At 43.1% G+C, this 23,358-nt stretch overlaps 1 protein-coding gene across 9 annotated transcripts; it reads left to right on the plus strand.

Moving 5' to 3' along the window:
- Positions 1–96: 96 nt before the first annotated feature.
- On the plus strand, positions 97–22,969 carry TXN2 (thioredoxin 2). Of its 9 annotated transcripts, none has more exons than XM_073000060.2 (6): positions 318–428; positions 1,587–1,646; positions 2,109–2,208; positions 3,384–3,664; positions 11,829–11,952; positions 22,418–22,969. In XM_073000060.2, the coding sequence occupies exons 3-6, from the start codon at positions 2,173–2,175 to the stop codon at positions 22,532–22,534; spliced, it is 558 nt and encodes a 185-aa protein (XP_072856161.1). In that variant the 5' UTR covers positions 318–428; positions 1,587–1,646; positions 2,109–2,172; the 3' UTR covers positions 22,535–22,969. The 9 variants fall into 9 exon arrangements, with proteins under 9 accessions (XP_020643413.1, XP_072856161.1, XP_020643414.1 ...); XM_078376185.1 differs by having other exon boundaries at positions 415–604; XM_020787755.3 differs by lacking the exon at positions 2,109–2,208 and having other exon boundaries at positions 321–428.
- The last annotated feature ends 389 nt before the right edge of the window (positions 22,970–23,358 follow it).

Consider the following 23,358-nt stretch of genomic DNA (forward strand, 5'->3'; position numbering starts at 1 on the left):
TTTAACCGGACTGAGAGAGAGAGAGGAGAGACTCCGCGTTACACGCAACGCTGCCTTCAAAGGCAAAGCCCGCGCTCTCCGACCCTGATCCGCCAGGGAAGCGCTTTGCGACGGGCGCGACAGAAATCTGCTCCAAGGTCAAGTCTGCCAAAGAGCCGATCAGAAGCCGGACGGGAAAAAAAGTTGCACCGCGGTCGGAACGATAACTTCTTCAACCAACGAAGGAGACGGACGACGACGACGAGTGGCACCCGCCTTAACCAACCATCGTCCAGAGTTCGCCAGACGCCCATTTCGTCAGCCAATCATCAAGGCGAGACCTTTTAACTTCTTTTGAAGCTACATCCTCTGCCAATAAACTGCTCGGGTGTCCCTGCTCTTTGCTTCCGGGTTGTGGCCCTCGTGAGACGCTTCAGGGGGCGTGAAAGGTGAGAGGGAGCAGTGGCCCCTTTGACAGTCCTCGTTCCTTTCATAACCGAGACCGGGGGTTAGTCATCAATGAGCCCCCCCAGGCGTTTGTAGACAGTAAGCGAGCTAGCGGTGCAGGTCCCTTTTGAGACTCGTTTGCCAGCAAAGGGGAAGATTTCTGGCCAACAAAATCAGGGTACAAGCTAGGAGCTCTGGCGCGTTTGGGGAGAAGGCGAGATAGGTTGCTTTCGAGCACATCTCTGTAGGTGGGGAATGGTCACTGCAGATACATTGTTAAAATTAACGATGAAGTGACTTGTGAAATGAAATTAAGAAGAGGCTTATCAAAAGCAATGGCTTTAAAAATATGGAATTTATTTATAGAATACTTTTTTTTGGAATAGGAGGGAGTATACTCTGGCAAGAAATCGGGCAAAATGAAATGTAAGAATATTAAAAGCAGAACCTAGCCCTGAGGATGAAGGTGGCATGGGTGAAGTAATATGTTTAAGATAAATAAATTAATGTAATACATTATAGAAGTGTTTTTGGTTTGGTTTATGTTGTTTTCAATATAATTTTTTTTAAAGGAATGAAGCAGAAATTCTGAGGGGGGAAAATAGTAACATGTGAAAATAATAACGTGATGGGGCTTTGTTTAGTTTCTTTTAATATGGTTTCTTAGCTGTATGTTTTATATAATTGTTGTAAGCCGCCCAGAGACCTTTGGGTAATGTGGGCGGCATATAAGTTACATAAAAATAAATAAAAAATAAAATAAATAATACACCTCTGACCGTGTTCAGAGCCGTAATTTTTTCACCTGTAAAGCTCCAAACATGCGCCTCACCTTATAGGAGATTTCCGAGATCAACCGTCGACACCCCCAGCCCCCATGCTTAGGGAAACAGAGGCTGAGCTTTATGTTATTTGTCGCTGCTTCTAAAAACAATGAGCTTAGAAGGGCAGAGCAGGAAGGCGCCCTGTGGATCATCAAGTCCATCCCCTGTCAGGGAAGCACAGTGGAGGGAATCAGACTCCCAAACTATGGCTCCACAGCCAGATGCGTAAACGATCCAAAAAATGTGTGTGCCAAATGAAACTTTTCTCGTCACCTTTCCATCCAGTCAGGAAAGCATTTACATCAGCTGATTTTTCTTCTTTCATTGGCTCTATAGCTGCCAAAGTTGGCAAACCTATATGGAAGTTGGAAGTGTCTGAAGGATAGGAAGAAAAAGGTAAAATAGAGGCTTGGGTCTATAAGTCCTTTCAGTTGTTTTTAATATATAGGTTATTTATCAAACAAGTAACCAAAACAAAAATAATGCTAAGAATACTCATCTAATACAGCTTTTTTGAATGGCACAGTGCTGCTCTCCTGCCCCATAAAAACAGATTATCTATTTTATTAGTAATAGTTCTTAAATTTTAAAAGCATGTGTGTTTTGAACGTTTTAAAAAGGAGGTAAAAAGCATGATCACATTTAATTGCAAAAATCTTGTTTTTCCAAATTTTAGGGAAATGCATTCTATAGTGAGGGTTTAAGTGTGATTGGTGTAGTGTGCTACTTGCCTCTCTTTCTAAGATAAATAAATACGTAGCACCAGAGGAGGAAATTCTAATAAAGTGGTAAGAAAAACAATATTATTAATTTGTAAAGCTGTCTTTCTCCTTTCTTACATGATATTAACCATTGTAGAATTTAGCTTGTGGAGCTTGGAATGTTTGGGGAAGTTATTGAAAAGGTATAATTTCTGCAAAAAATGCTGAAGATGATGATGCCACCAGCCTTACGATATGTAAGTTATATGACTGGGTTTCAGTCAATATTTGACTGCCTTTGGAGAAGAACTATCTGGCAAAAAGACTGCAGTCTCCAGCTTGACTAGTAGGACTGGAGAAGCCAAGAGCAACCAAATGGCAAGGTTAAAAAGAGGAGCAACGTAGTGCAGCTGAGCTCCCAAGCACACACACATGCACACACATGCACACCGTCTGACTATCTTCATTGCAAACATCGTTGATCTGTAGAACACAGAAAAACTTTCTCTACTTCCTCATAGTTCTAGTCCGCCCATGTCATTTGGACCTGCCAACCTTAAATGAGGCTGAGCCAAAATGGAAATAATGGGTCAGAAAAAATGGTTTTGGTGGTTCTCAGACTCTGGTCTGCCAGATATTTTGGGTTTAAACTCACCAAAGGCAATGATTAGGGATTCTGGAGATTAAAGACTTTTTGAACAAAATTTGCAAACCACTGGCTTAGATAGGAAGCCTGCAGGCAGGATTTCTGCCCTTTACTGTTTGTTTATATAATACTTAGATGTATGTACTAGTCGTATCAAATAAACAGGATTAAGATAACAGCATATTAGGGACAGCACATGCTATGTGTGAGGGGCGCTAAAATGCTGGGCAGCATGAATGAGATGGCACTGGAAGTTGCAGAATACTAACCAGAGGTGGGAGGGGAGTCCTAAATGTTAAACAGCAGCAGCGTCTTTGAAGTGGGCATGAAATGCATTAGCAACTGGTGGAAATAGGTGGAGACATGAACAGGGAATCCTTGGAACCAAGTGGAAGTGAAGGAAGTAGCCTAATAAGATAGCCCAGTAAGTTGGAGTACCTTGCTGTGGAGCCAAGGTTCAGGAGTTCAGTTCCCCACTGTGCCTCCCAGGAAAAGAGCCCACAGGTGCAGCCTTGGGTAAGCTGCAGATGTCTCCTAGAGACCCACTGGAAGAAGGGAATGATAAACTACCTGTGAGTACTGTGTGCCTAGGAAATCCTGGCGAGGGTTGCCATAACTTGGAATCCGCTTGAGGGCACATAATTTTTATTAACATAGGAAAGAGTCTTAACTCCCTCTAGCCACTAGAGGGGAAACTGCACAAACGCTATATATCTTTTTTTTTTTCATTCACCACAAGTTCTGCACTGTTTCTTCATTGTGATGCTTTGGTTCTTTCTTTTCCAGATGGCACAAAAAGTCCTCCTAAGGCCCTTCCTGTCCTTCCCTTTCAAGCAGCTCTCAACACCACTTTGTCGCCAGCCCACATTGCTCCTTTGGAGGTTCTCAGCTGTACCATGTAGTATTGGCTGCCGTATGCCCCTTCCCTTCACTACCATGCCTGCAATAGTGAGAACATTCTCCACGACTCAAGTCTTCAGGCACACCTTTAATATTCAAGATGGGGATGACTTCCAAGACCGCGTTCTAAAGAGCCAAACTCCAGTAGTGATTGATTTTCATGCCCAGTGAGTATGCAGTACATTTCCCCATGACTTGGCCAGAGCTTGGAAATGGACTGCACCTTCCAGAATATGTCAACAGCATGACCATGCTGGTGGGGAATTCTGGGAGTTGTAGTCCGAATCAGATATTTTCCCAAGCTCTACTTAAAACTTTCAAAAGCCAGGTTGAGATTAGGTGTTTGTTTTTTGTTTGTTTGTTTGTTTTTTACTCCCTATGAGTGTGTGTGTATATGTGTGTTTAAAAGACCCTCACTGGCTGAGTGACCTGGGGATAGCAAAGTTCTGTGAGAAGCTTTGGCTACTAGGCAGCTTTCTTGAACAGCGTCTACCCCACCGTGCCAGGCTGAAAAGACCTGCCACTGCTATGCTTCTCAGTACAGTGGTGCCCCGCATAGTGACGATAATCCATTCCAGATAAATCGTCGCTATCGGGAAATGTCGCTATATGGGGCAAAAAAACCCATAGGAACGCATTAAACTCCGTTTAATGTGTTCCTATGGGGGATAAACTCACCACTAAGTGGGAATCCTCCATAGGGCCGCCATTTTCGCCGCCTCGATAAGTGAGGAATCAGCGCAAAAATGCTGCGGGGATTTTGGAACCGCCAATCAGTTGTTCTAAAACATCGCAATGCGATGTTTACCCTATTTAAACATCGCAAAAGCGATTACAAAAAACGTGTCGCTATGCGGATTCGTCATTAAACAGTGCGCTCGTTAAGCGAGGCTCCACTGTACAGTACTTTGCATTTGTTGTTCTGACAAGGATACATTGCCAGACAAAGACAACAGATTTCCTCACTATGGTAACCAGTGAGAAGATGAGACTTGGCTGGAAAAGACAATAATGCTAGGAAAAGTTGAAGGTAGTAGGAAAAGAGGAAGACTATGAGATGGATTGACCCCATAACAGAAGCCATAGCCATGTGTTCGCAATTGCAGAGCAGAACTGTTGAGCACAGGATATTTTGGAGGTCACTCATTCATAGGGTCACCATACATTAGAGACAACTTGCTGGCATACAACAATAGCAGCAACAACATTTTAACCTGGTGCTTAGGATACTGGCTGATATGGGTGGCTGAAGGTTGTAAGTTCAAAAAATAACTTTTCCAGACTCTGCCCTGTTGGTCTCCCTGGTCTTTCTGTAGATTAGCATGGCTGAAATCTAAGATAGCCTTTGGACTGATTAACTGCAAGCCTGAACCTCAAACCATGCAAGACAATATCACTTTCCCCATCTTTCAAACATTGTTCATTTCAAAGTGCTGCGGGAACAGATGCCAGGCAGTTCTGGATATCTTTTTTATTTACCATGTTGCCATGGAGAGACTGGCTACATGATTTGATCTTTATGTGTGCCTCCTTCCCCATCATGCCCACCTGTATCTAATACTGTGCAGTCGGAATGACAAGACTGGACCAGACCAGAGATGGGTAGACCTCAGACTTGGGGGATCTGTTTTGTTTTTTACTAGGACCCATCCCTGAGATTTTCCTAATAGTCTCATGCAAAAGACATGTGCTTAGAGTTTTTTTAAAAAAATCTTGAGCCCAGGAATTTATCTTCAATATGATTCATAACCCTGCCACAGACAAAAACCTTTTTAAAAATCCAGTCTTATTACTCTGAGACAGCCTTCTCCACCCTAGCTCTTTCAAGGAGGCCAAATATAAAAGAAAAATAATTTTTAAAACCCTACATTTATTGTAATTATTAAGCCCCACCCGTCCTTGCAGTGAACCTTTTTCAAAGTCTGGATCTTTCTAGACATAATATTTGCCTGTCTGTCCCCCTTCATTTAGTTGGCTGCTGGATTACATCTTTCTCTTAACCTTATCAAAGCTATCAGATATCATAATTTTTATGTGCAAGTACAAATGAACATGTTAGTTTGCACAGGAACAGTTAGAACACCCACCTACCCATTATAGCATAACGATGCCTCTTCCTTATTTGAAACATGTTGTTCGAATTTGTAGGTGTTTATGTGACCTTAGGATCAAGATAATTTAAAATTACAGTTTTACTTGGTTGGAATACGTCAGTTTTTTCATACCGCTCTCAAATGGCAGTGAAATTATTGTTGATCTAAGAGACTTTGGGGGTGGAGGAAGGAAGTGAGAAACTATGTAGGCAGTTGCTTAGTGACTAAGGAAGCAGTGGGAGCAGTTTCCTCAGTATTTTCATTCCAAATGGAATTTATTCCAGTCCAAAGCAGTCAGCTCCCATCAGCAATGGGGCAGGAAGTAGCAGGGTTAAGAGGATGGGGGTTGCTGGTAATGGCTAGTTTGTATATGTCCAAGTACTATTACATCAAGAGTCTGGATTTTTCCCAGCCCTATCCCATTCTCCTTTGTAAGAGAAAATTTAAATATTATGATTGATTGATGCTTTGTGTTGATAGGTTGACTGTTCCTCCCTGTCTTTTTCTCACAACAGTCCTGTAAAGTAGGATCAGCAAGATCTTTTAATCTTGGACGCTTCCAAATTTGGCATTTATACTCCTTCAGGTTCTCCCTCAAGCACAAACCTTAGCAGGCTTTCTCTGGCCATCCAGGTGACATTTCTCTTTATCTGGGTATACAGGAAAAAACTGGGGTTTGCTTGATTTCCCACTCCCTTTTCATACATAAAATAATGGAATTGGAATAGGCCTATAACGCCAATCCCTGTTTAATGCAGGAATCCAAATCAAAGTATATCTGACACACGGTTGTCTGATTTTCTGTTGAATGCCTCCAGTGTTAGAGGTCTCACCACCTCCTGAGGTAATTGGTTCCATTGTCATAATACTCCAAAAGTTCAGAAGTTTGTCCTGATATGCAACCAAAATCCGGTTCCCTATAACTTGAACCCATTATTATGTGTCCTACACTCTAAGATGATTGAGAACAGATTCTGTCCTTCCTCTGTATGACAATCTTTCAAGTATTTCAAGAGTGCTATCAAGTCTGCTCTTAATCTTCTTTTCTCGAGGCTAAACATGCCCAGATCTTTCAGTCTTTTTTCAAAGGGCTTTGTTTCCAGTCCCTTGATCATCCTTGTTGTCCTTTTGCCTTCCTAACACCATTCCTGCAATTCTTTGCTACAGTACTTGTCTGTGCTCTTCCTTTGTGGCTTCGCCTTCCTTTCACTTCCTAAAGATGGCCTTTGTTGTTGTCGGCAGGTTCTCTGGTTTTTTTGTGAAGCCACATAGGTCATTTTTGCTGTCTTCCACCTTTCCCCCCCCCCCTTGTTGGAATTGCTTGTCCTTGTGCCTTTAGAATTGACTTTCAAAGAAATTCTCATCCATCTTGGACTCCTTTGATTGTTAGGATCTCTTGCCATGAGGCCTTACTTGCTGAGTTTATTAAAACTGGCTTTCCATTTTTGCTCACTTTGAAATCCAGAACTCAAGTACAACATGGTTACTTTCCCCCAGTTCCCATTACCACCAGTTTGTTTATCTCTGTTGGTTAGAATCAAATCCAGGACAGCTAATCCTCTAGGATTTTTTCTCCACTTTTTGTAGGAAAAAAATTATCAGCCATGCAAACCATTAATTTCTCCGAATGGCCATGTTTGGCAGAAATTGCTTCTTAACACATATCAGGATCTCTTGTTATTACTACATCATGTCTCTTTGAAATTCTTGCAATTTGTTCTTCAAAGGTTTCATCCACATTTTCTTCTTGATTGGCTGGTTCGTAGGAGACTCCAGTTACCATGTTCCTTTTATTTTTCACCCCAGTTATATTAATCCAGATGTTTTCAATGGGCAGCCAAGTTCATCCTTCAGTATTTCTGAAGACAAATATGTATTTTTGACTTGTGCAACTCTGCCTCCCTTTCTATTCTTTCTGTTCTTTTTGAACAATTTATATCTTTCAATTGCTGTATTTCAGTCATGAGATTCATCCTAACAATTTTCAGTTATCTAAAGTAATATTTATCTTCCTGAACTTCTTGTTTGTTTCCTGTACTCATGGCATTCATATCTAGGCACCAGAGATTGTGTAATTTGTGGCCTACTTTCCTTCATACATTTTTATGAAAACTATTATTGGGCCCCATTTGAGCTACTTGCTTTGTTCCTCTCGAAGCAAGTAGCTCGCGGTTGCCAGTTCAGCCGTCCCTCCACTCTAAATCTGGTGTTATTGGATGCTATATCTGTATCCAACAAATCTCAGATTATTCAAGATCTTATTCTGGAGGATGCAGATCTGGCATGCATAACTGAAACTTGGATGGGCAGGGAAGAGGGTGTTCCCTTGACTCTTGCCTGTCCTCCTGGTTATGCAGCCCAGCACCAGGGTAGACTGGAGTGGTGGGTGGGTGGAGTAGCCACTGTTTATAGAAACACTCTAGAGGTTGTTAAGAGCTCTGCAGTGGCGATGCCGGGTCTTGAGGCCCTCCATGTGTCAGTTGGGGCCGGGGATGGTATTGGGGTCTTGCTGGGTTACTGCGCTTTCCGCAACCCAGCCATTTCCTTCCCGGAGCTGGCAGACTTAGTCTCTGTGGCACTGTTGGAATCCCCAAGGCTTCTGGTCTTGACTGATTTCAACATCCATGTGGAGGTTTCTGGTCCAGCTTTTGAGGTCTTGGAAACCATGGCTTCCTTGGACATGTCCCAACATGTCAACGGCCTCACCCACGTGGGTGGTCACACGTTAGATCTGGTGTTCTCCACCGAGCAGAGTGAGTGTGATCTGATGGTGACTGATCTTATGTTAGTCCCTGTGTCATGGTCAGATCACTGCCTAATAAATTGCAACTTCTCAGTGGCTCTCCCTCCCCACAGGGAGCAAAGACCAGAGGCCTGTCACCAATGTTTCCTTCCTTAGCAAAGTGGCAGAGAGGGTGGTGGCTGATCAGCTCCAGGCTCTTTTGGATGAAACCAATGCCCTTCAGGCCACGCCATGGTACGGAAACAGCACTGGTCGCCCTGTTTGATGACCTGTTGAGGGAGGATGACGGGCAAAACGACTCTGTTGGTCCTCCTCGATATCTCAGCCGCCTTCAATACCGTTGACCACAATATCCTCCTGGGGAGGCTCTCTGAGCTGGGAATTGGTGGTCTGGCACTTGCCTAGCTCCGATCTTTCTTGGAGGACCATCCTGAGAGAGTACAGCTTGGGGAGAGTGTATCAGCCCCGTGGAGTCTTAGTTGTGGGGTTCTGCAGGGCTTGATTATCTCCCCAATGCTGTTTAATATCTATATGAGGCCGCTGGGTGGCGTCATCAGGGTGTGTGGGGCTTCTTGTCATCAGTATGCTGATGACACTCAGCTCTACATCTCCTTTTTTTTTCCAACAACAGTGGATGCTGCCTGGAGGCTATACTGCAGTGGATGCAGGAGAATGGACTGAGGGTGAACCCAGACAAGACGGAGGTCCTGAGGGTGGGTGGCCCAGCCATAGGTGGTTTGGGAAACTCCCTCTCTTTTGGGAGAGTGACTCTCACCGTGAAGAGTGAGGTTCGCAGCTTGGGGGTCCATCTGGATCCAGCGCTCACCATGGAAACCTAGTGGTTCATTCCACCTATTTCCATCTCTGGCGGATTGTCCAGCTGCATCCCTATCTTAATATTGGGCGCTCACCACTCTGGTCCATGTGCTTGTAATCTCGAGATTAGACTACTGTAATGCACTCTACGTGGGGCTACCTTGAGATTGATGCGGAAATTTCAAATGATGCAGAACGCTGCAGCCAGACTTCTCACTGGGGTGAGAAAATATCAGCATATTTCCCCCATTCTGGCTGCCTGCAATAGCTGCCTGTTCATTTCTGCATTGATTTCAAAGTGTTAATGATGACATATAAAGCCCTACATGGTTTAGGACCTCGATATCTAGTGGAACGCCTCCTCCCACCTAGATCTACCCGAATCACTTGTTCTAGCCAGGAAGGGTGGCTGAGAAGCGTAACGCCGAGGGAGGCCCAGAGAGAAAGAACAAGAAACAGCCTTCTCAGCAGTGGCCTCTCGCCTCTGGAACAGTCTGCCCGCAGAGATCTGTCTGGCTCCCTCTCTGGGTGTTTTTAAGAGCAAACTTGAGATCTGGCTTTTTTTGGCAGGCTTTCCCTCCTGTCATCACCTAATTACTTTTGCCATCTTAAATTATATTATTACTGTTGTCTTTATTTTATTATATTGTTTTTACTTTTATGTGTTATTGTTAGCCGCCCAGAGTAGACTTCAGTCTAAATGGGCAGGGTATAAATTGAATAAATAAATAAATTATATATAACCTTTCATCTTTTACCCCTAAGCTTGTGTCTCCCTACCACTAACAGCCGCCTAGAGTGGTCATTTTGAACAGATAGGCGGGGTATAAATAAAATAAATAAATAATAAATAAATACATTAAATACTTCCAATTCAGTTTAAAACCCTCCTGATGAAGTTCTTCATGCTGTGGCCATACACATTCTTCCCAGTCCATGTGAGGTGCAACCTGTCACTTGCCAGCAATCCATCTTCCAGGAAGTGAAGGCCATGGTCCCAAAATCCAAATCCCTCAAATTGGCACCATCTTCATAGCCAGTTGTTTCCCCACAGTATTTTCCTTTCCCTGTCTATTCCTCTTCTGAGTACTAAAACTGTCTAGGTTCCAAAGTCCTTGAGTTTCCTTCCTAGAGCTTCAAAGTCTGATGTGATTTCTTCATAGTTCCTCTTGGCTGTGTCATTTGGTCCCACATGGACGAGAAGAAAGATATAATTGTGGGTTTTATGAGTGATGCCCATCTTTCCATCCTTCAAGGAGCCGCCATGCCTGGCAGGTCCATGGATATTCCCTACCTGTTTCAGTTTCGATCCCACACAGCAGGGAGTCTCCTAGTACAGCTACTCTTGTCTTCTTCTTTTTGTAGGATGTGGTTTAGTGACTCTGCTTGACTGAATTTCATCCTCTCTCATGTACTCCCTTGGGCTGTCCCGTATGTCTTCTTCTGCATGCTGTTTGCCAGCCTCCTCTTCAAGAATCTGACGTGGTTTTCCACTTCCAGTGGTAAAGAGCCTCTTCTCCTTCTTCTGATTCTAAATGTGACCCTTTTCCATGGTGCTTTCCCCGCTCCGTTTGTTCTCTTTTCAACATTCTCCTCCTCTGCTTTGTCTTGCTGTTCTGCCACCTCCTGTGCTTCTCTTGGCTGCTACTGCTCGAGAGTTCCATCTGTGTTCCCGTCATCTTCTCTGATAGCCTTAAGCATGGCCACTTGCTGCTCTAGTTCTCTCTCTTCCAACAGTTCAAACAGCTTGCACTTTCTACATGTGTATGTCATGTTGTTGTCCCTTCGTAACTTTAATTTTGTGCCACTTGGCTTCCCAGTCTGAAATTAGCAATTTTTTTAATTGACATTGTCTGGATGGGCGGCATATAAGTCTGATAAATAAATATAGAAACAATGTATCCATATTGGGGGTGATGTCTTGTAATATGATGCTTTTCTAATCTAAAAAACATGATCAGAAAGAAGATAAACGTGCTGGAGAAGGTCGAAGTGTCAATTTATTGTTTCAAGTGACTCAGAGATCAGTGTTAGGTTCTTTTTTTCTTCCAGGGAAGGAAGCAAGAGCAAGGGAGTGGGGAGACCCAACAGGAATGCAAACATGGGCACATGCCAAGTGGGGAAGGAAAAGGAAATCAGAGAAAGGAGGTTTTACCAGTGAGATGGGTACAGTGGCAGTGAATAGAGTCCAGAAGGTCAGGAGCCAACCATTGTCACCTGGAGAAAGTAAACAGATGAGAGGTTGTTTGGTTTAAAATATTTTTTTTAATATTGCTTGCAAATATGCTTTCTTGATGGCTGCACCTCCAAGGACAGCTTCAGTGCTAACCATCTGCTGTCAGGATATGTTTCCAGTAATTACCATTAGCTTTCAAAATAACTGGAAAAAGAAAACACCTGTAAATGGAGGCACAAATACTCCATTTGGAACTGCCCTCATGTCTGGAAAATACCTTCATTATTTTTAAATATCAGCTTGTAATTCTTGGAACATTCACAGTTAAACAGTTCTAAGCCTGCCAGCTCTGAGACAATCCTGATGCAACAATCAAATGTAAAGGCTAGCTTACCCCAGGAATGGGAGTAGCAGGGGCTTCCTGTGTTTCAAATGGCACCATCTTCTTAATGCTGGCACCATTGTCCCTAGATAAAACCCTAATTCCTTTTCTTTCCTTGGAGGTGGTGTGGACCTTGCAAGATCCTGGGCCCAAGACTGGAAAAGATGGTGGCCAAGCACAATGGGAAGGTGCTGATGGCGAAAGTGGACATTGATGATCACACAGATCTGGCCCTTGAATATGAGGTATGTGTTCCTAAAAATGCCCTCTGATATGTGCATAATATGTGTTGTACAAACAGAGTCTAATTTGCTTTTGTTTATTGTGATCACTCTCTGAGATTTGGTCACTCTCTTTTCAAAAATGTCATTCGGCAGAGATGTAGTATTCTCCTGTTTTGTAAAGGGTGGGATGGAAAAAGGGTCACAGGAGTGAAACAGTAAGGATGGATGACTAGGAAGATGGAAGCAAAAGAGAGAACCCTCTTGGAGTCAGGAGGCTCAAAAGGGCAGCCATGCACACAATGTGCGGTGTTCTGCAGTCTGCCTATTGCGCGGTCAGTGGTGACGTGGTTGTGCAAAATGCAAAAGCCACTTGTGTGGTTGCCCTTAGATGTGTGGCAAAATCCTACACAATGTTGGCCAAAGATTATGAGGCGCTTATTTGAAGCCCAAAGTGTCCCCTTTCTAGCGACTGGCGAGAAGTTTGTTGGATTCATGTTTTGGCAGAAGTGTTTCCTATTAGTCATTTTGGAACCAGTCACAGAACCAAACACCATCCATGATCATAAAGCTGTACATTTACTAGCCCTCTATGCAATTTTTGCCCCCTCGTGTGTAAAAAAAATACATTTTAAAATGCCTATGGTGTGGCATGTACATTTCAGAAATGTGCACAGCTGAGCTTTGGTTTAAAGAAGAATGTATATGCAAATGCAGCTTAGATATAAGAATAAAAATGGGTATATTTTGAACAATGTGCTCAGAAATATACCGAGATAGGCAGTAGCAGTAGGGAATCTCTTAATCCAATATGTACCCAAGTCAGAATAAGCATTGAGGTGCAAATTTGGAAATGCCAACAAAGCTGGAGTTTGGTAGAATTGCTAAACCATCCCTATTTCTGCTTTCTAATATTTCATACAGTGGTAAGTAACCCTAGCCACACTTTAGACATTTTCTTACCACTGTTGTTTAGAACTTGATGAGCAGCAAAGGGATGTTAGATCCATGTAAAAGAAAATAATGAAAGGATTGTTGTTAGAGGGCTTACCGTCAAAGTGAGGTTGAAAGGAGAAAAGTGATAGGAGAGGATATAATTTAGTAAATTAGCAAGGCAGGTTGCTGGATTCATTGCTGGATTTATCAAAGTATGAAAAGAATTTCCTGGATCAAGAGGGTTACCAGCAAATAAAGTATTCAGATAAACAAATGCAGATCTCAGAATCATCGAACTTGTAAAATGCAGGCAACTAGAGCACTTCAGTCACATAGTGAGGCACAAAAAGTATTATATTGAGTACTGTAAATAAAATAAATGGGAGGGGGGAGTGCAGGAAGCAGGAAACTTTATGGCTGAAGAATCAGGGAGATAAGTTTAGACACAACACAGCATCCTGATTCCAAAGTCAGTATACCAAGAATAATGTCCAGCCTGCAGCAGGAGAGAAAGCAGGAGCAATAGGGAAGAAGGTGTGGTACAAGGAATGCAGCTGGACAGAAGAGGGGGGATGGGGGAGGAAGGCTTAGAGAAACATGGAAAGAGAGAGAGGAAGAGAGGAAGATAATCCTCTGGGAGATAACAGAAGTTTTTTTGATTAGCCAGTGAATCCCATCTTCATTGTTCAGGGAGATGAACTGAAAAGTGAAGGAAAGTGGAAAAGTGGGCAGACGTAGCTCTCCTTAAATGACTTAGAACATGGGTGGGCAATCTATGGTCCTTTAGATGTTGTTTGACTTTATTGTCTTCAACCCTAGCTAATGTAGTTGGTGATGATGGGGGATGACGCATTGCTGGTTTTGAAAATGGGAAGGCAGAAAAGAATCAATAATAGTCCTTGTAACCATGGTAATCCTCAGGCATTTATGCTCTTGAAAAGGAAGTACTCTTTGCAAGACATATTTTAGGTAACCATAAGAATTAGAAAAATCTCTTCCTTTCTCAGAATTCTGGTCTGAGTTTCCTACTTTTCTGATCCGTGGTTCCCAACCTTAGGTCCCCAGCTGGTCTTGGATTACAACTCAAAGAAATCCAGGCCAGCTCAGCTAGTGGGTGAAGGCTTCTGGGAGTTTTAGTCCAGGAACATCTGGGGACCCAAGGTTGGGAACCACTGTTCTAGATATAAAATGAATGCAAAAAGGCAGTCATGCAGAAGTAGTGAACATGCGGCCCTCCTGATGTTGTTGGACAGCAGGTCCCATCAATTCCTATCTTGCATAGCCAATGGTGAGAGTTGTGGTCCAGCTACATATGCAGAGCCACCGTTTCCCCAACATTGCAGTGGTCCTTTCCATTGACTTGTCATGCTTTAGGTGCATTTCATTGTGCATCTCATTTCATCTCATTTCATTTTTTCCCATATGCCTGAAGAAGACAACATGATCCATGAAAGCTCCCATTAAAATATAATAGTTCATCTTTAAGGTACCTTTTGTTCTTTGGATTTTGCCTGATGGGCTTGCCATTTCACTTGAAAGAAGGGAATAGCACTGCAAATGAAAAGGGGGATCTTCAGACAAAAAAAAATCAACCCCAAACAGTTTGGTCTTTTCTACGTAGTGTTTGCATAAACGCCCAGACTAATGCCTTGGCACTAATGGGAGCAGGATATAAATTGAAGAAATAAATTAAATAAATAAATAAATAAGGAAGAGCCCATAGCAAAATGATAAACCAAATGCTTTGTACCCCCAGTATCTCCACTTAAAAGGAGTTGAAAAGGGGTTAGGTTGCATAAGACCTTAAGGTACTAAAAAAGTGAAGGTAAAGGTTCCCCTTGACATTTTCAGTCCAGTCGTGTCCGACTTTAGAGGGTGGCGCTCATCCCGCTTTTCAAGCCATAGAGCCAGCGCCTGTCCGAACACAGTTTCCGTTGTCACGTGGCCAGCATGACTAGGGAACGCCATTTTACCTTCCCACCGAGATGGTACCTATTTATCTACTCGCATTTACATGCTTTTGAACTGCTAGGTTGGCAAGGAGCTGGGACAAAGCAATGGGAGCTCACTCCGTTGCGTGGATTCGATCTTACGACTGCTGGTCTTCTGACCATGCAGCACACAAAGGCTTCTGCGGTTTAGCCCACCGCGCCACCACGTCCCCTGTCCTTAAGGTACTACTCCCAGTCAAAATAGATCCCATTGGGCTAAATAGCTGTTTCTTTGGCCATTTGAATCTCCCTGTGTAAAGTGCTTAAAGTTCTTCGAGGTGGACATTCTGTGAAGTTTTTGTTGTTCTTTGCCTCTCCCCACCCCCTGCAAAGTTCTCTTTCTCATTCCCGTAGACTCCCTCCAGATTGCCAGCAGCCATCCCACTTCTCTCTGTCTCCCCCCCCCCAGCTCTGTTTTTGGGGCAGCGGGGCTGGCGGTTCAGCCTGTGCCTTGCACAACAGCCTGGCTGCAGTGGATTGTTTCCAGAGGGAGGGGAGGGAGCCAGGGAGAGAGACCCCTTGTGTGAGCCTTGGAATGTCTCTGCATTCCTTCACATGGGTCCTGGCCTGCCCCTGGCTCCAGGCTGTCCCAGGAGAGCTTCCATCTGTGAAGCATTTCCTGCTGTGAAAAAAGAAAAAGGGGGGGGGGGAAGAGGAAGATAAAATCCCGTTTCACAAGCACTCTTCCCAGAACTGCTTCTGCCAGAGCTGCGTTCTGCAGTTCTTAAACAGGGGAGGGTTTGACTGGTGGAGAGCCAAGGTTGGAAATGTTACCTTTTTTGGACTACAACTCCCAGAATTCTCTACACTGTGTGGCCAAAAGACTGCTGCCTAGGTTCAGGAGATTCTGGGAGTTATAATCAAAAAGTATTTTTTTTCTAAGCTGTGGTAGAAAGGCCAATTAATCCCTGCTTGGCACACACCCTGCAGACATTTTAAAAAAATTGTCTGGGACAAATTCTCCGTTAGTTAAAGGGCTGGGCCAGTCCATCATTGTCTCTTCTTGTTGTTTATCTGTTCTTCTCCTTTAGGCTAGGATTGTCTTCTTGCTGAGTAACTCCTGACTGGGTTGCAGGGAACACAGCCTGTGGCCACTAGGCCTTGAACTCTTTGTCCCCCCCCCCTTCCCACCTCTTGCATTGTCTTCTTGCCCTCATTCTTGTTTTAGGTTCAGTTTGAGTCACCACTGTTCCAGTGATGACCCTTCTCTTCAGCCTGCCAGTTGGAAAAGCTGAGGAAAGTCCCTCTTTTTGACTTCAGCTCCCAGAATTCCCTAACCAGCATGGGCTCTTGTTATGGTTTGTTTTTGTTTTTTGGAGGATTTGGGGAGTTGTGGTCCAATAAAGTAACTTTCCCAATTTCTGCCACAAAGTGCTGCACAGAGTAGATTCTAAATGAAAAGTATGGAGAGAACTACTGGCATCTTCTGTCCAGAATTGTGTGTCTCATGTCAACTGTGTTGTTGTAATAATATTCAGTAGAGCAGACCTACTAATTGTGGAGATAAAAGTGAGAAGGAGAGCTGATTCTCCGAGTCTTCCTTTTTATTTTTTATTTAAAGAACATATTGAAGGAAACTAACTGCAGATGAGACACAATAACGAGGAGTTATATGGATAGCCTTAGAACTCTTTGTAGCAGCTCTGTAGTTGCCCCCAGGCGTCAGGAGAGAGGTATGCACACGTGTACCAGGGATGAGCAAATTGTGGCCTCCAAGCTGCTTTTGTGGCCACCCATCGGATTTGAGAACCAAATCAGAGACTGCACCTTTTCTAAAACAAGGTTGGGGAGCAATGTTTTGGACTTCAACTCCCAGCAGAACGGACACTGGCAAGTAGTGCTGGGCGTTGCTGTCCAATAGCACCTGGAGAGCTGCTCGTTTCCCATCCCTAAACAGAGGATGGACCAATTAAAATTAAATGTGTAGCACCCTGTTATCTCCGCCTAACATCAAAAGCCCTCCACTATTAACTGCCAAAGGAAAGAATGATTTGGCACGTTATGCTGTTTGCATCCTACTAACAGTCCTGCTCCACCAGTGACTTCCTGTGTTGCCCCATGTCTTTTAATATCATTTGATCCTTCCCCTCTAACTAAAGTTTTGGGCACAGGGAGGAGGAGACTGGATTCTTGCCTGTTAAAGTGATGGTGCTAATAACGTCTGTCTCAGCTTCTATCTTCTGTCCCATAAGAGCACAAGTAAAATGAGGTAGTATTCTTCTTAAAACATCTATGCTCCTGCTACCCTATTTCAGACCTAACCTGAAAATAAGACCTTGTATGATTTTTCAGGATGGTTGTAATATAAGCCCTACCCCAAAAATAAGCCCCAGTTAAGTGAAATCCCGCCCTCCACCACTGTGCAGCAACCAGAAGAAGATGGCATGACTGTATTTGAATAAATGTAGACTATATATGAAAAAAAAAACATTCCCTGAAAATAAACCCTAATGCATTTTTGGAGCAAAAATTAATATAAGACCTTGTCTTATTTTCGAGGAAACACGGTAGAAAGGGGCGGGGGGGATTTTAATTGCCCGGTGTGACATTTAATGGTTAACCTCTAGAGGTCACTAAAGGACACCAAACAAAACTTAAGCAGTGGCATGCTGGATCTTTGCTTTAGCACTTTGCAGGGTTTTGTTCTTTTTGGTCTTGTTGTTCAATTAAACTGTCCTGGATTAGCCATAGGATGTGGTGCACTGAAGGAAATGCTCTGCATTGGCCAGCAGGAGGGAGAAGGTGGGGCCAATGAAAGCAGGCATTTGAGCCTACGGTATTTGCGTGTGGCAGATTGCTGAGGGCAGCAAGTTGCAGCTGCAGCTGGGAGGGTTGTTTGATGAGAGAGTGCATTCCAGGGATGGACAGCAGGCAAGATAAGGATGGGACATGACCCAGTGGCTGCGCTGTCTACAGATAAGGGCGCCAGAGGAGCTGTGGAATGTGTCAGCCCCTTCTGAAATATTTACACATTCCTCCCCACTCATTCCCTGGCCTCTTAAATGGGCTGAGGGGTTGGATATGGGGGGGCAGTGGCCTGGGGTTTCCACCAGGCCTTCCAGTCTTAGCCCTTGCAGCAGTGATTCGGAGTCTGACAGACATCCTCTCTCTCTCTCTCTCTCTTTGTTTCTTCTTCCTGCTTTTGCCAAGTCTTCGCTATGCTCTTACTGTTAATTTGAAAACTTGAAGGAAGGCACATTTGGGGTGTAAGGAGAGGGCAAGAAGAAGTGTTGTGACTCTGCAGGGTAGTGCAGGTGACAGAAATTTGGGCCCAATACCTGCTGCCTGACGGGTTTATGTGTATTTAGTGTCGAAGTGGGCAGTGGGTGGCCTTCTAGATGTTGCTGGACATGGCTAGTCTGAACCTAGCCAGTACAGCTAAGAGAGAGAAATCGGGAAAAGTGTCTTCTAAGAACATCTGAAGGTCCACAGATTACCCAGTACAGATTTAGCAGTGGACATTTGAAGATTCCTGTGTGCATGCGCACACTCATTCAGGCATGCGTAAAGGCTCTTATGCTTGCATCTGTCGGAAAATGTATCTCTGCCCATGGCTTTCAAGCTGGAAGAGTAGGTGGAGCAGGAGTACCAGAGGTTGAGGTTTCTGTGCCTTTCCTCAACCATGAGGGAACACAAAGCACAGGAAGCTGCCTCTTTACTGAAGCAGCCCCTTGGTCTACCTAGCCTAGTATCATCAACACAGACTGGCAATTGCTTTCCAAGATAGTAGACAGGATTTTCTGCAGCCCTGCATGGAGCTAATGGAATGGCTCCCCAGATCTTCTCCATGCAAAGCATGGCCTCTACATTAAGGAAAATAATGGTCAGAATAGCCAATGCATCACCTGTCTGTCTTTGTCTTTCCCATTCTCTTTTGTAGATGCCCTCTTTTGCTCGGAGGAAGAACCTCCTTGTGCGTTTTGGGTGTCTCACACTTGCAAAGACATACAGTTCCATCCATTTCCGCCCTAGATTGCCTTAAGTTAAAACCACAATTAGGGAAGAGTAGTTGGTCTTATAACAGCATCTGCTGCACAGGAATGTTTTGCAAAGAGCTTGTTACTGTTGTGGTCCAAAATATATGGGGTGGGGCACACCCTGTCTTCAGAGTGCGGTGGTATACAGTGGTGCCTCGCTTGACGACGTTAATTCGTTCCAGTGAAATTGCTGTAGAGCGAAAACGTCGTAAAGCAAAATAAAAATACCTTGGATCAGGTATATTGTAATATCATGCATGGATATAAGACGAAGCCATTGCCTAGCTTGGGACAGTCAGATCATATATCTCTTTTTTTGATTCCATCGTACAGACCCCTTGTTAAAAGAATCAGACTATCAATTAGAGAAATACAAGTGTGGCCAGTGGATGCAACTGAGCAACTTCAAGATTGCTTTAGGAGCACTGATTGGACACTGTTTGAGGAGGACAATGTTGATACTTATGCCTTGACAGTACTGTTTTATATCAAAAGCTGCATCAATGTTATTACTACCACAAGACAAGTACGAGTGTTTTCTAACAACAAGCCTTGGCTAAATAGAGAAGTGCGCCTTTTATTAAAAGCCAGAAATGCTGCTTTTCATTCTGGTGATGAACTACAGTATAGAGAGGCCAGAGCTAAACTGAAAAGGGGCATTAGGGATGCCAAAGCTATGTACAGCCAGAGAATTGAACAACACCTTGAAAGTTCTGACACTCGCCGAGTGTGGCACGGCCTACGACAAATCACTGGTCAGAGTAACAAAAACAGTCTGTGTAGCAGCAGTGATTTTTTGGCTGAGCAGTTAAATCAATTTTTCAGCCGTTTTGAGGTGGAAACAGGAACAACCATTATTCCAGCACCTACTGTCCATAATACATCACTAGAATCTACCATCGACAGACAACCACTAGTACTGCAGATTTCAGATGTGAGACGCGCTTTCCAGAATATTAATATTCGAAAGGCAGCTGGACCAGATGGAATCATGGGACGAGTTGTTAGGGGCTGTGCTGCAGAATTAGCTGGAGTTTTTATGGATATTTTCAATCTATCCTTGTTGCAGTGTTCTGTCCCCACTTGCCTGAAGACATCTATTATAGTGCCAGTCCCGAAGCAGTCAGCTGTGGTATCTCCCAATGATTATAGACCAGTAGCTTTAACATCTGTTATTATGAAATGTTTTGAGAGATTGGTGCTGGATTACATTAAGGCTAGTCTTCCACCTTCTTTGGATCCATGGCAATTTGCATACAGGAGAAATAGATCTACTGATGATGCTGTGTCCATCGTACTCCATACTGTATTGAGCCACTTAGAACAACAGGGAACTTATGCGAGGCTGTTGTTTGTGGATTATAGCTCTGCTTTTAACACCATTCTACCAAATAGGTTGTTTTTAAAAATGATCAACCTGGGATTACCTCAGGAGATCTGCATGTGGATAAAGGATTTTCTGACAGATAGGCCACAGTCAGTAAAGATGGGATCCCACCATTCTTCTACCCTGGTACTAAGTACAGGAGCTCCCCAGGGCCGCGTGCTAAGTCCCTTCCTCTATTCCCTGTACACACATGATTGCACCCCACTATATAACACCAATGCAATTATTAAATTTGCGGATGATACAACAGTGGTGGGACTCATAAATAAGAACAATGAGTCTGCTTATAGAAAGGAAGTACAAAGATTGATACTATGGTGTAAAGAAAATCATCTCACACTTAACATCAAAAAAACTAAAGAACTCATAATTGATTTTAGGAGGAAGAGAAATGTACATTTACCACTGTACATAAACGGTGAGGAAGTGGAGAGAGTTGGTAGTTTTAAATTTCTGGGTACTTACATCTCAGAGGACCTCTCATGGACTATAAATGCCAACATGCTAATAAAGAAGGCACAGAAGAGGCTGTATTTCCTGAGAATGCTCGGGAAGTTAAATTTATCACAGCATTTACTTCTGTCCTACTACCATAGCACCATTGAGAGTGTCCTAACTTATGGCATTCTGGCATGGTTTGGGAGTAGCTCTGTAGCGGACAAAAATGCTCTACAGAGAACCATTAAAATTGCCCAGAATATCATCGGGCTCCAGCTACCAACCCTGGATGACATCTTCACATCCCGCTGTCTGAGGAAGTCACACAGCATCCTGAGAGATTCTTCCCATCCTGCTTATAACTTTTTTGAACTGTTACCGTCTGGCAGAAGATATAGAACAATTAAGACTCGGACCACACGTTTTCTAAATAGTTTTTATCCTAGAGCTATAATTGCAATTAATAATGAGCTTAAAGACCACCAGTAGTGAATAATTAGTTGGACTGTGTTACTTGGCCTGAGGTGTAGATGTTTGTATTTTTACTGGGGGATTTCTAGTGGGTGGGGAGTGTTTGGGGAATGTTATGTGTGTGCATGTGTCTGGTCTCTGGGTGTCTGTGAATTTCGTTGTATGGTATACTGTGTATATACTTACAATGACAATAAATTATATTATATTATATTTTTTTAAAAAGCCCATTGAAATGCATTGAAAATCGTTCAATGCGTTCCAATGGGCTGAATAACTCACCTTCCAGCAAAGATCCTCTGTAGGGGCGGCCATTTTTGCTGCCTGTAAAGCGAGGAATCCATCCAAAAACACAGCGGGGAGCCATTTTGAGCAGCCGGCGGCCATTTTGAAAACCTGACGATCAGCTGTTTTGATCACTGTAATGCGAAGAATCGGTTTCCGAAGCAGGGAACCGATCATCACAAAGCAAAAAAAAACATTAAAACATAGTTTTGCAATCACAATTGCGATTGCAAAAACATTGTCTTGACGCGGATTTGTCGTTATACGGGGTAATCATTAAGCGGGGCACGACTGTAGTTGTAAACCTTCGCAATCTCTCTTCTTCGTCTCTTGTTTTTATTAAGCAGCTTTATTTGTTCCTTTAGTTCAAATGGTGAAAACAACACCTGTTTTAGAAAGTGGCCAAGAAACCTATGTGAGAGACATCTCATTGTCTCTGTTTTCAGCACTTTTTGTTCTTCACAGGTAACACTGACATGAGAGGTGGACTCTGGTCCATCAGAACACAAGGAACATTATTGATAGCCCTTACTGGGATGCCCAGACTAGTAGCCTGTTACAATGTAGGGATGTGCTGACGTTCCACATTATATGAGAGATTCAGTAGAACTTTCTTGTGTATATGCTTTATACTCTACACTTGAGTTAAATAACTATAACATCAGAGCTTGGAAAAGTTACTTATTTGGACGATAAGTTCTAGATTCTACTACCCACCATGGTCACTGGTCATGCTGCCTGTGGAATCTGGAGTTGGTGGTCCAAAAAAGTAACTTTTCCCAGCTCTGAAATAGGCATGTTAAAGATTAAAGAAAACGGATTTTAGTGATGCTGCTAAATTTTCTGAGAGTGCTTCAGTATGAGGAAACATTAATCATTCATGTCTTTAAAGAGCTGTACCTTTTGTTTTAATGTTTGCTTTGCTTTATGAGAGGATGTTCACAGGTCAGTGGAGCACAGCCATTATTCTTATTTTGCCTTTCCTTTTGTGTCCTTTTCTCTAGGTCTCAGCAGTGCCTACAGTCCTGGCTATGAAGAACGGCGACGTGGTGGATAAGTTTGTGGGAATAAAAGATGAGGATCAGCTGGAAGCCTTCCTCAAAAAACTCATTGGGCCCTGAGCAGCCAAGGACAACTCTTATTAAGAGCTCCAAGACCTCTTGCATTTTTTCCTGTTAAAAAATATGTATTTCTGCCCCCCCTTGGAGGAAAATGAGGGGAAATGGAACAACTTTTAGGAGCTAGAGTAGGGTCTGATTTTTGAGGGACTGAACAGTACCATTTCCCACTTCCATCACCTTATGTCTAAGCTTTGTAGGAAAGCTGATCAGGGAATAATAGAACCCTGTACTACCAAAAAACTGGTAGCAAGAAATGTGGGACTCCTATCAATAGAGTGAGAAGGCTTTGCAACAGGCTCTCCACCTCATGTCTTGTGTCCTCTCTCACTTCCCTCAATGATCCAGTAAAGTTTTCAATCTGTACAGCTGTTTAGTTCCTGCCTCAAACCTTTCTGCTGCTATTTATAAAGTGAATAAAGAGGAACATTATTTGGAGACTTTTCAGGGGGTTTATGTGTCATTTAAAAAATAAGTAATTATGTTATTCCCTTTGGGCATATAATTGTTTGTGACTTGAATTACACAGTATGCTTCTTCCATAGTAAATATAATATAATAATAATAATAATATTTATATTTTACTCTATACCAGAGCGCATTCCAATAGTAAAAAACAGTTAAAATACAAGCATAACATAATTACAATGATAAAACATACAGTAAGCAATTATCATTCAATAAGGCAATAAACAAACAATCAAAATAGCTATCAGAACAATATAATAATTAAAGTACAGTAATTCTACCCCAATAATTACCTATTTCCATGGTCAGCCCCTATGATTCCAGGTTGAGTAAAGGTAAAGGTTTCCCTTGACATTTAG

This window comes from Pogona vitticeps, chromosome 5 (genome assembly GCF_051106095.1).
Source record: "Pogona vitticeps strain Pit_001003342236 chromosome 5, PviZW2.1, whole genome shotgun sequence".
Lineage (NCBI taxonomy): Eukaryota > Metazoa > Chordata > Lepidosauria > Squamata > Agamidae > Pogona > Pogona vitticeps.

Coding starts and splice junctions, on each gene's coding strand:
- TXN2 (XM_073000060.2), top strand. CDS start 2,173: ATGCTGAAGATGATGATGCCACCAGCCTTACGATAT. Junction 2,209..3,383: donor TGCCACCAGCCTTACGATAT/GTAAGTTATATG, acceptor TTTCTTTTCCAG/ATGGCACAAAAAGTCCTCCT. Junction 11,953..22,417: donor ATCTGGCCCTTGAATATGAG/GTATGTGTTCCT, acceptor CCTTTTCTCTAG/GTCTCAGCAGTGCCTACAGT.